General features: G+C 38.4%; 1 protein-coding gene across 3 annotated transcripts in view; it reads left to right on the top strand.

Moving 5' to 3' along the window:
- The window catches only part of LOC135471600 (dynein axonemal heavy chain 12-like), a 34,111-nt gene that overhangs the window by 16,232 nt on the left and 5,605 nt on the right, over positions 1–12,274 (top strand). For 2 of the 3 annotated variants that reach the window (XM_064750890.1, XM_064750889.1), the window contains exons 35-57: positions 298–464; positions 884–1,076; positions 1,260–1,465; positions 1,618–1,692; positions 1,869–1,956; positions 2,386–2,564; positions 2,699–2,891; positions 3,028–3,189; positions 3,320–3,514; positions 3,735–3,868; positions 4,030–4,192; positions 4,413–4,670; positions 5,014–5,145; positions 5,378–5,467; positions 5,977–6,507; positions 6,731–6,876; positions 7,179–7,393; positions 8,634–8,826; positions 9,106–9,298; positions 9,557–9,729; positions 10,703–10,843; positions 11,597–11,755; positions 12,022–12,166. In XM_064750890.1, coding sequence (XP_064606960.1) covers positions 298–464; positions 884–1,076; positions 1,260–1,465; positions 1,618–1,692; positions 1,869–1,956; positions 2,386–2,564; positions 2,699–2,891; positions 3,028–3,189; positions 3,320–3,514; positions 3,735–3,868; positions 4,030–4,192; positions 4,413–4,670; positions 5,014–5,145; positions 5,378–5,467; positions 5,977–6,507; positions 6,731–6,876; positions 7,179–7,393; positions 8,634–8,826; positions 9,106–9,298; positions 9,557–9,729; positions 10,703–10,843; positions 11,597–11,755; positions 12,022–12,166 — 4,131 coding nt within the window. Of the gene's footprint in view, positions 1–297; positions 465–883; positions 1,077–1,259; positions 1,466–1,617; positions 1,693–1,868; positions 1,957–2,385; positions 2,565–2,698; positions 2,892–3,027; positions 3,190–3,319; positions 3,515–3,734; positions 3,869–4,029; positions 4,193–4,412; positions 4,671–5,013; positions 5,146–5,377; positions 5,468–5,976; positions 6,508–6,730; positions 6,877–7,178; positions 7,394–8,633; positions 8,827–9,105; positions 9,299–9,556; positions 9,730–10,129; positions 10,271–10,702; positions 10,844–11,596; positions 11,756–12,021; positions 12,167–12,274 lie in introns of all 3 variants that reach the window. The other variant, XM_064750891.1, reaches the window with a different exon arrangement.

Genomic DNA, 12,274 nt, shown 5'->3' on the forward strand with positions numbered 1-12,274 from the left:
ATACCTTGCCGTTTTTACTGATGTAATCTTGGAATCACAGTCACCGGTTCACTAAAATACAGAATGTTGCACAGTGAAGTTTGAATATCATAAGTGTTGCCTGAGTGACTGATGAAAGATAATCCATGAGACACTGCTACAAGCAATAATTAAATGTTTTTTGTGTCAGTAATTTGTCTGCATCGACGTCATGTAAAGGCTGAATCATTGGTCAGTCCTTGATAATTTTGATCTTTTACTCGTATATTATTAATAAGGTTTGTTTAATAAAAGATAGTGGTTAACTTTTCATTCTAGTTCATCATCATGTCCCGTTTGGACAAAAGAAGGAAGGGTGTCTTCGGGCCACAAGTTGGGAAAAAAGCTGTGATTTTTGTGGACGACTTGAACATGCCAGCGAAAGAAACATATGGAGCACAACCACCAATAGAGCTACTTCGTCAATACATTGACCATGGAAACTGGTTTGTATATTAATTTGTTACCCTTTGTATTTAGAAGGCCTAATGGGGTATGTTTCTGTCAATTGGCTGACCTTTTAGATGCTAGTGATGTACAGTGTGTTGGTTCAATCCCTTCCAAGGAATCCCTCCATTGAGATTGTAATTGTAGTGGAGTTTAAATGGCCTACATGAAGTTTGTTGGAGACCTCTTACTTTCCAAGGATAAGACCTATATATAAAGCTTGTAGTGCAGTTCTCACGTGTGGGAAAGTTCACCAGTCACTAGCAAAATATACTCTTCCATCGACTGTTAAACTTTGTTTAAGTCAGTTATTCATGAACACGATGTTAAACTGCCATCAGATAAATAAATAGAAACTATGACTTTTGCCATAAGATTCTTTTTTCTGGTATTTAAGTATCGTGTTATTTTTGTTTAGGTATGATCTGAAGGACACCTCCAAGCTTGTTCTCCAGGACATATTGTTTATGGCAGCCATGGGCCCCCCTGGCGGAGGCCGCAATGACATCACACCTCGCTTCATGAGACACTTTCTCCTGGTGGCCATGAATCCGTTCAATGATGAAACAATGGTGAAGATTTTCTCTACCATGATTTCAACGTACATGAGGGTGAGTAGTTGAATGTAATTCATCAGATAATGAAATAACCATGCAAGGTATTTTGTAAAGCAGTCTAAATCTTGTGACCCTGATGTAAGTATCAAAAGTTGACTGTTCCTAGTTTCCATGTGGCCAGTAGGATAGTTATCATTGTCCTCTCAGTGTGATTCCACGTATCGTTTTGTTTAATAGGCTGAGGAGTTTCCGACGGATATCTTCGGGATGGGCTCTCAGATTATCCATGCCACACTGGACGTCTATAAACAAGCTATGGAAAACCTGCTTCCCACACCAGCCAAGTCCCACTACGTCTTCAATCTCAGAGACTTCTCCAGGGTCATACTCGGGGTGTGCCTTATTAGAAAGGGCGAGGTGGAAAACAAGAGAACATTGATTAGGTAACATTTTTTGTTGTGCTATACAATGCAGCCTTCTAACAACAGACTGGATATTTCTTGACACCTGTTTAATAAGACATGGCCATTGTCATTTTCTTGTGTTCTATATGATATACTTACCACTATCTTTGTTCTTGTTTTGACTGTTACAGACTGTGGGTCCATGAAGTCATGCGAGTGTTCTATGACAGACTTGTAGATGATGGTGACACAGCCTGGTTGTTTGGGTGAGTCTTGCATTCTTTACCACGTTTGGCTGACTTTGTAGAGCTGGTATTAGCTGAAGAACTAAGTGTAAAGCTCACATGTCCTTGGAGATCCTTTCAGTGGAAATTTTTATTTTTTATAATTATTTTGTTCAAACTAAAATGGTTTCCTACTTATTGTCTCTTTTCTCCTTCAGAGTTGTACAGGGGTGTGTAAAAGAACATTTCAAGGATAGCTTTGATGGTGTGTTTGAACACCTTGCAAATGGAGGAGCAGGTGGCAAGGTAAGATTGAAGATTAGCTTTGCCATTATTACCCCTTGTATCAATATTATTACCATTTCTGACATGTCTTGAGCAGTGTTTATATTCCACTCATATCTATAAAAATGATCCTGCTTTGGATGTTGAGTCATTGGATTTATGGGGAGCCTTTCCAATATTGCTAATTCAGACTACTTTTCTGTCTTTCGTTCATTCCTGCCGTAATGGTGACGGTTTATGAGTGAACAAGTAATGTATTATTCATGCATTGCAATAGAACACTGATCAGATCGGTTTGAACCTGGAGTTGCCTTTGCATGGGGAAAAGTATTGGTACACGTACAGTTGTGTATTACTAGTTGTTTTGTGGAAGCTAATGTATTCCTAGTGAAGTATAAAAGTGGACATGATGATCGGTCACATTAATGTCTAATATGGTGTTCCCAACAGTGTATGGAGGAGGACTTGCGCAGTTTGCTGTTTGGAGACTACATGGAGCCAGATGCCGAGCCAGAGGACCGTGTGTACTCAGAGGTCAAATCCCTGGAGGGCATGTACACTGTGGTAGAGCAGTGTCTCGAGGAGTACAACAACACACACAAGACACGCATGAATCTCGTCATTTTCAGGTAATTCACATATTCTCATGTCTCATACATTATCTAGGCGAAATGTTAAATGATCTGAAGTAAAAATATGTGAAATGTAGCAAGTACATTGAAAGTTTAATGATTAACACAGTTTATGCAAATTTTCTTTTCAGATATGTGTTGGAACATTTGTCACGTATCTGTCGCATTTTACGTACCCCTGGTGGTAATGCCCTCCTGGTTGGAGTTGGTGGCAGTGGGCGTCAGTCTCTGACACGTCTGGCAACGGCTATGGCAGGATACACAGTATTTCAGCCTGAAATCTCTAAAAACTATGGAAAAACAGAATGGAGAGAAGATATCAAGGTAAGTGGCATTCCATTTTCGATCACCATTTTGTTTTGAGATATGTATGCTCAACTTTGATCAGTGCCGGAGAACACACAATATTAGTGCTTTTGGCCTTTTGTTGGGAGCTAATAGTGATTTGTGCATTCTACAGGCACTGCTGAAGAACACTGGAGCTCAGGGAAAGACAACCTCATTTCTCATTTCTGATACACAAATCAAGGAAGAGGCATTCTTGGAGGACATTGACAGTTTACTAAACACGGGAGAGGTCCCCAACTTATTTGCCCCAGATGAGAAAGCAGAGATTATGGAGGTGAGTGTGCTGGAAACAGTTAAAGTGTATCTTAGAACAAGGCATTTGGTTAACAATACCAGAAACAAAGTCACACTTATCCTCCTTGTCAAATAAATGAGAACTTGAACAATTTCTTTCATTTTAACAGGCTGTTCGACCACTAGCCCAAGCTGGAGATAAAAATGCTGACTTCAGCCCTCTGGCCCTTTTTGCATACTTTGTAAACCGTTGCCGAGAGAACCTCCACATCTTGATAGCATTCAGCCCTATTGGTGATGCATTCAGGAACAGGCTGAGACAGTACCCCTCCCTGATCAACTGCTGCACTATCGACTGGTTCCAGGTACAGTCTTTACACAATAAGTCCATATTGCATGTGCACCATAAGATGTGTAGGGTACAGCTGCATTGAAAATACTTATTAACAAGGAATAGTTGTATCCTAAATGTAACCTATTGTCTCATTCTGTATGCTTTAATAATGTTTATTAACAATATTGACATGTGTACATTCATGGTTTGATTATAAGTGTGCTAATTTGTGATGTTTGTATACCTGACAGCCTTGGCCAAATGATGCCCTGGAACGTGTAGCCAATAAATACTTGGAGCACATGGAAGTGGAAGATGAAGCAAAGCTGGAGACTGTGCACATTTGCAAATACTTCCATCAGAGCTCACGATCGCTGTCAGAAAGGTCAGCAATTTACTTAACATAATTCATGGATGTTTTTTTTTTTAAATTCTCTTTCCATCTAAGCAGATATCAGAGAGTTATATGCTAGATTATCTGGTTTTGAGTTTGCTGTTTCCTGTAGCAAACCTGTTGTATAATGCTGTTTCTCGTTTGCTTTCCAGGTATCTAGCTGAGCTTGGCCGCCATAACTATGTCACACCTACTTCTTACTTGGAGCTCATCAATGCGTTCAAGACACTGCTGACCATGAAGCAGGATGCCACTATGAAGGCTAAGAGGAGATACGTCGTTGGTCTGGAAAAACTGGCCTTTGCAGCCTCACAGGTGTGTGTCTCATGCTCCTGAAGTTAACGCCTGGACACGCCAGAGGATATAGAGCCATGTGTGGTGAATTTATAGTAACTAGATATTATCTACTGTGCTAGAAATGTAAATGTACTAAATTCATGTCATGTACATGATGATGGCAATATATTCTGTGGACCTCTCTCTCAATACCAATGCTAATTGAACATGGCATTGAAGTTATCTCTCTTGTTGACAGGTAGCAGACATGCAGCAGGAGCTGGAGAGTCTCCAGCCTCAGTTGGTTATCTCTGCAGAGGAGAATTCGAAAATGATGGTTGTGATAGAGAAGGAGTCTGCAGAGGTAGAGGACACAAGTAAGAAGGTGAAGGAAGACGAGAAAGTGGCCAATGAGCAGGCTGCTGCAGCCCAAGCACTGAAAGATGAGTGTGAGGATGACCTGGCTGAGGCTTTACCTGCCCTTGAGGCTGCTCTCTCTGCTCTAGACACACTCAAGGTATGCACATCGATTGGCAACAGGCCGTTAATAAGCAGATTTACTTCAATATCTATCGCCTGATTGTCTTTGAAAGGACTGAAAAGTGCATGTTTGCATTTATTATCCCTCAGAGTTGTTTCAGACAATTACTCTCTAATCCGAATGTTTGTCAGATGCCTCTCTCAATCGATACATCAAAAACTCGTTTTAGCACACACCTGGTCAAGGTGAGACACAATTTTCACACTCTTCGTGTCAATATTTTCGTTTCCTCCTGAACAAATCACAGTAACTTACATTGTACAATGTATTGTCATCTGTTTCAATCAAAATCAGAGAATATTTGGATTATTTGTTACAGCCCTCCGATATTACCATTGTCAAATCAATGAAGAACCCTCCGAGTGGAGTAAAACTGGTGATGGCTGCTGTCTGTGTGATGAAGGATATAAAGGCAGAGAAGATCAATGATCCATCTGGTACTGGACAGAAGGTAGGTCACCCAACACCCAGCTGTTAGATATGGGAAGTGATAATAAGTGTCATCGACACATGAATACATGCCCAATGTCCTAGAATCTTAAACAGAGAATATTTTCCATTTGTGATATAGATCCTCCCTGTACTACAAGCATAGAATATGATCTTGGTTTAGAATTTCACAAACAATTTTGACATTGGTTAACAGTTGAATTTGTTTTTGTTTTTTTTTTGTTCTGTTCCAGATTCTTGACTATTGGGGCCCATCTAAGAAACTGTTAGGAGACATGAACTTTTTGGCTATGCTGAAGGAATATGACAGAGACAACATTGCAGTGAGTAATATCATTAAACAGTAACACTTTGACAGCTTCATGCTGTAATATGTGCCTAGCTGTGGTTGAAGAAAATCAGTTTCTGGTAGTAATATTTTCTGACCATTCTTTTGATGGTCGTGAGTTTTGGCCTGGTTTTCTTCCACCAAAATATTAGTCATAGTGTAAAAGAAATATTCTTGAGTACTGCATCAAAGAAATAAATAATTGCTGACTATGTAATATCCTCTTTTTTTAATTCACCTTGTTCATGACATTATTGACACATAGAGATTGAATTCTGTTACGATGGGGACCTTTTTGCCTAAAGTCACATGGGCCAAAGCTATGACGTCTGTTGTTTGTTCCTGACTTTGCACTCAGGTATTACAAGAGAGCAGTGGTCAATCCTGCTTTGACCTGAGGTGTGCAGGAAAGTACCCACTGATTTGGATTTCAAGTGGACAGTTTTAAATCTTGCTCATTGTCTGATATATTTATGATTGTTACACACCTTTTTTTTTTTTTAGCCTCACATCATGGCAAAGATCCGCAAGGAGTATGTTAGTAATCCAGAGTTTGATCCAACAAAGGTAGCTAAGGCTTCGTCAGCTGCTGAAGGGCTGTGCAAATGGGTAACTGCTATGGAAATCTATGACAGGGTGGCTAAAGTGGTGGCACCCAAGAAAGCTAAGTTGGCTGAGGCTGAGTCAGAGTTGAACACAACCATGGCCTTACTGAATGCAAAGCGAGCTGAGTTGGCTGCAGTCGAAAAGCGCCTGGCAGACCTGAAGGCATCCTTCAAGGAAATGACTGACAAAAAAGAGCAGTTAGAATTCCAAGTGGATCTGTGTGGAAAGAAGCTTGTACGTGCTGAAAAGCTGATCAATGGTCTTGGGGGTGAAAAGACAAGGTGGACACAAGCTGCCAAGGATCTACAGGACATCTATGACAATCTCATTGGTGATGTGTTGATATCAGCAGGTGTCATTGCTTACCTGGGTCCCTTTACAGCAGCATTCAGAGACACATGCACGAAGGACTGGGTCAACCAATGTCTGGTAAGAGAAAAAGGGATTTTATCTGGTACACTTAAATGCTGATCATGTGATAAAAAGGTGAACATCAATTTGAAAATGTCTTAAGCTGTAACACATGATCTTTCATAATTTCTGTTAACCTTTGTAAGCTACAGTTCATCATTTTTGACGAAATAATTTGTATTTTCTGTGAAAAGAATGGCTATAGCTTTATTTAACAGTTTTAACATGTTTATTTCCTCAGCAAAGGAAAATTCCATGCTCCTCAGATTTCTCTCTAACAAAAACTCTTGGAGAACCCATAAAAATCCAAGCCTGGAATATTGCGGGCCTTCCTCGTGACAGCTTTTCCATTGACAACGGTGTCATTGTTGCCAACTCTAGAAGATGGTAAGCAAATAAATGGTATAGGGTACTTCATAGTGTTTAACAAAACTAATTTCCTGTGTGAGAAACCGGTAGCTATTTGAGTTCAGCCAACCCTCAGCTTTGCAACCCGGAATCACAAATGTTTTGCTGATTGATGAAATTAAGTGCTCATTTTTTACATGTTGACTCAATACTGTCCTTGTTCACAGTATTGTTGCCTTTGGTGATACAGTTTGGATATCTATTTCCACACCCCTCTCACCGAACCCACTACCCCACACACCCGCACTTCTCTTACTGTATCTCTTTTCTATTTTCACAAGGCCACTCATGATAGATCCCCAGGGACAGGCCAACAAGTGGATCAAAAACATGGAGAAAGATTTCAGCATGTCTGTGATAAAATTAACCGATGCTGATTACATGCGGAATCTGGAAAATGCCATCACATTTGGAAATCCTGTGCTCCTGGAAAATGTAGGAGAAGAGCTCGATCCTTCACTTGAACCTCTCTTGCTTAAGCAAACCTTCCGACAAAGTAAGTGTCTGGAAGGAAACACAAACCTGCTATATTGATTGCTTTCTCGTTTGCAGCGAATAATTCAACATCCATGTATCTGTATAGGTGATTACCAATAATTGAAGGCTCCTATTGTTTTTAATTACAGTAGCTGACTTCTGCATTGACTAACAATTCAAATTCTAAATCAATCCAATATTAATAATGTGTTTACTAAATACTTTACCTCGGTTTGTTACAGAGGAACCTGGTGAGTGCGAAAGTTCTTGTATCAGCAGATCTGGTTAAATTTTTAGTTTAAGCATGCACACCTGCAAAACTTGGTCAACAGTGTGTTAAAATGTTACTACTTCACATAAAGAAAATGATTCAGGTTTCATCATTACATTTAAATCTATTGTTAAGTTAACTACTGATGGTTGTGGGCTTCTAGGTTTCCTCCCAACATAATGCTGTCCATCATAATAGAAATGAAATATTCTAGAGTAAAACACCAATCAAACAAATAAATGAAGAAATATTGTTGAGTCTTGTAATGATCACAGTCTTAACATTATGGCACAATGTTGAACCAACATGCAGAATTTTTTAATAGGTGTCAGATAAATTATTTGTAATAAGTTACATTTTGTCATCTAGACATACTTTAGTATGTGGAAATGTAGATGACTTTGTGACAATTTGCAGTCTTCCTGATACTCACTGATGTTTCATCTGCACCCTGATTATTATGTTACTTTGATAGTAGTACTGTATGTGTATATATTCGACTTTTACCTATACCTGTTTTAGATCTTTATTACCTTTTCTGTTTAGCCTTATATTTGTTCTCTCTGTCCAATTTACCCAACTCTTGGGTTTATTTATGGATGTCTTTGACTGTAGTGGTATTAGGTTTATTTCATGTAGATGCATGCAGTGTTGTATGAAACTGTATGGGAATTACTTGTATATAATTATGTGAATTCCTGTTGTGGTTATGTATGCTTGCATTCATGTGGAAACTGATGACAGTTCATTCAAGTAGACATTAAACTTATTCTCAGCAACATATTTTCATAATGATACTGTGAACTTTCAAGCATAATGCTTCTGATGACATGTCTGTTGGCATACTATGACCAGTTATTTCATGAACTACTTACATGTAGAAAAAAATGCTTATTTAAATCTCACTTATACACAAAGTATCATGAACACTGTAAATGTATGAGCGATGAAGATTATCAGCCTCTGACTTCTGCTGTCTTCTTCTCAGCTGGCGTTGACATGATACGACTGGGAGAAAACATCATAGAGTATAGCCAGGACTTCCGCTTCTACATCACAACCAAGTTGCGCAATCCCCATTATCTCCCAGAGGTGGCGGTAAAAGTGTCTCTGTTAAACTTCATGATCACACCTGAGGGTCTGGAGGACCAACTCCTAGGGATTGTGGTAGCAAAAGAGAAGTGAGTATGCATTAAATTATCTGAAGGAGCAGCTTGGAGGCTGTGCCACAGTAATGCTCTTAGATGTAAACATTTTTTGGGTAAAATCCCTGACTAATGTAGTCGACAAATGTTGGCAGTTGTGAAAGAGCGGATGCATGTTCTGATTATTTTTAGTGGATATAAATCCAAGATAAAATCAAAAACACAGAATAGAACCTGTGGTAATGGTTGTAATTTGGAATTTAAACATGTGTTTGTGAGAAGATCAGCTGACTATAAAGTGTTTTAATTCTTTAGGCCTGATCTTGAGGAAGAAAGACAAGCCCTTATTGTAACGAGTGCTGCAAATGCACGGCAGCTGAAAGAAGTAGAAGACAAGATCCTCCACACTCTTTCTGCCTCAGAAGGCAACATCCTTGAAGACGAGTCAGCCATCCAAATTCTGGATTCTTCCAAAGTCCTTGCAGATGAAATTTCCAAAAAGCAAAAGGTTTGTCAATCAATAAAAGATGTCTTGTTATTATTTCTTAGGTAAATTGATGTGTCATTTGACCTGCCGTGCATCCTGAGACTTGAGGACGAGCTACACGAGTTGCATTGCTTGTGTACTATTAAGTGTTTTATGAACACTTATGCAAAGATAATTATGACATAATAAAGGAAAAAAAAAACAAGATGTGTATGTATTAACTATATTGGCAATGGTAGCTTTATAATGTAGAAAGATTTTCTTTCTTCCTTCTTATAGATTGCTGAGGAAACAGAAAAGAAGATAGATGCGTCTCGGGCTGGTTATCGACCAATAGCAAAGCATTCCTCCATTCTTTTCTTCTCTATTGCTGACTTGCCAAATATTGACCCCATGTATCAGTATTCCTTGACATGGTTTGTCAACCTGTATGTCATGTCTATTCATGACAGGTAAGTTATATCCCAAGCTTTTTTCTCAACTTTTCCCCTTCACAATAAAGAACAAATTTAGTAATAATAGACAAAGTTACAAATATATCTATTGTTATAATGTGGAAATCAAATTTCATTAGAAATGAGAAAATACCAAAACAAAATAATTAATTTACAGATAATTTGCTTTTCTTAAATTATACATTTTTTTATTTTTATGTATCCTATTATTCAATCAGTAAGACCTTGTTCAAGTTGAAAATAAGCTTATAGAGCTGTGGAATCTGCAATTCATGAAATTTACATGCATGTGACTAGGATAAATATTTCCTGTACAGCTGGCAAGTGTAATTATATTTTAAGAACATTACCATTGTTTCACTCTACATGTGGTTTTCATCTCAAATTTGCCTTTCAGCAATAAGTCAAAAATACTGGAACGTCGACTTCGATATCTAAGGGATTACTTTCAATATCAACTTTACGACAATGTATCTCGGTCCATATTTGCCAAGCACAAACTTGTGTTTGGATTTTTGTTATGTGCTAAATTACAGTTGTAAGTACAAGGCGACCCTATCAAGTAGAGCCTACTGCCCTATCCCTTGCTGAAATTAGCTAACACTATTTTCTGGGGGATTTGTATAATTCCCTGTATCCCTGAATTGCATCAGTTTCCCCCATGGCTCTGCCATATACGTCTGCTTGTTCACTTCCTGCAAGGGGCCTCGATCTGCACCCATAACCAGTCACCCTCCAGCCTTCGCATACATATATATTACTTTAGCAATGATTATTACCAGATTACTTTTCGTATGAATCTTACCCTTGATCCCCAATAATCCCTAGCTTGCCAAACTTTTCTTTGTAGGTAGTCATAAGGGTAGTTATATGCTTAGACCTTTTTTAACATTCTAGTAGTTTTGGTTGTAATAAAAAGCTGTTATTATTTTCCCACTCTTCCAATGTCCCATGCTTTTTCCATTTCCAGCAACAAGTCAAAGATATTGGAGAGGCGTCTTCGCTACTTGTCTGACCATTTTACTTACAGTCTTTACTGTAATGTTTGTCGATCTCTTTTTGAGAAAGACAAACTTCTATTCTCTTTCATCCTCTGCTCCAATATAATGTCGTAAGTAGCTTTACTAACCTAGCTGTTCTGCGCTAAATGTTCACTAACCCATTCACCATTGTCTTTCACATTTTATATATTACTTTATATACTCCGTATTACTTGCACTTAAAATATTAATATGTGTATGTGTGATTTTGTGTGATGTTTTTTACCGCCCTTTAATGTATTGTGTAATTGACAATTAGGACATATTTAAAACAGAAGACAGAAGCCTGAATTCTTCAGGATGGTGTACTATATTTCAATACTAAGTTGCCTTTAAATGTATGTTGTTATAACTGTGGGTGGAATAACATATTGTACTTAAGTTTCATTTTCTGAAAGCCTGTGTTGATTATGAGTGTCTGACACTTTTTTACTGTTGTTGGTTATGGTGAATGTTTACATGGAATTCTGTTGATTTATTTTTCTTATTTTAATTGACTTCGTGTGGACAAGACTTGAAACTATTGTATCTTGGCATCTTTAGATTGACACATATGATAATAGTATTGCTAAATACTACAGTAAAAGTAATATAATAATATACATGTACATTTTGGGAAAAATATTTCCAATACATGTATAAGAGACTATGGTATATAGAAAAAAGCAAGCATAATGCTGGCAGTGGGATAGTTGGCAAGTTGCTCACATATGTCATTCTCTTGAGAATTTTAAAGTTTTCTAAAATTTTATTATAAGTGAAATAGTGGTCATCTGTTGCTGTGACCTATGGGTGGCTAACCAGCTGTCTTTTTCATCTGTCAGAGCTAAAGGAGACATGGACATGCAGGAGTACATGTTCTTCCTAACAGGAGGCATTGGCTTGGAGAATAAGCTAATCAACCCTGACAACACCTGGCTCTCTGACAAGAGCTGGGATGAGATCTGCCGGCTGTGTGAGTTAAAAGCCTTCAGAAAGTTCAGGTGAGTCTGCTGTCGTATGAAAGTGTATTTGGACATCAGCGAACATCTCAGTGTTTGTCGGCATTTGACTAGTTATATGAGCTTGTACAAAAGTAGGTGGTTTAATTTACGCATCTGGGAATCTGTCTATGTTTTTAGTGCAGGTTCTCTATTTATTACAGGTTGAGGTTGAGCCAAGTTAAGGGCTATAGATAGTATACTAAATTAACTGCTAATCAGGAAAGCAATTTGTTCAGCCTTTTCCACATTTCCTTTGTCCTTTACAGAGAAAGCTTTGTTGACAACTTGGACCAGTGGAAAGAATTTTACAACTCAAAGGAGCCTCACAAAGTGGAACTGCCAGACCCATGGCACACAACGCTTAATGACTTCCAGCGGATGATGGTGCTTCGAGCGATCCGGCCAGACAAAGTAAGAACACAGAATACAGCACTGATATAATTACGCACCTATGAATAATCCGCATTAGTGGATCATCCCAGCTCTTCCAACTTTCCCTTTTGTTAACCTGACTTTGCT

This window comes from Liolophura sinensis, chromosome 7, assembly GCF_032854445.1.
Source record: "Liolophura sinensis isolate JHLJ2023 chromosome 7, CUHK_Ljap_v2, whole genome shotgun sequence".
NCBI lineage: Eukaryota > Metazoa > Mollusca > Polyplacophora > Chitonida > Chitonidae > Liolophura > Liolophura sinensis.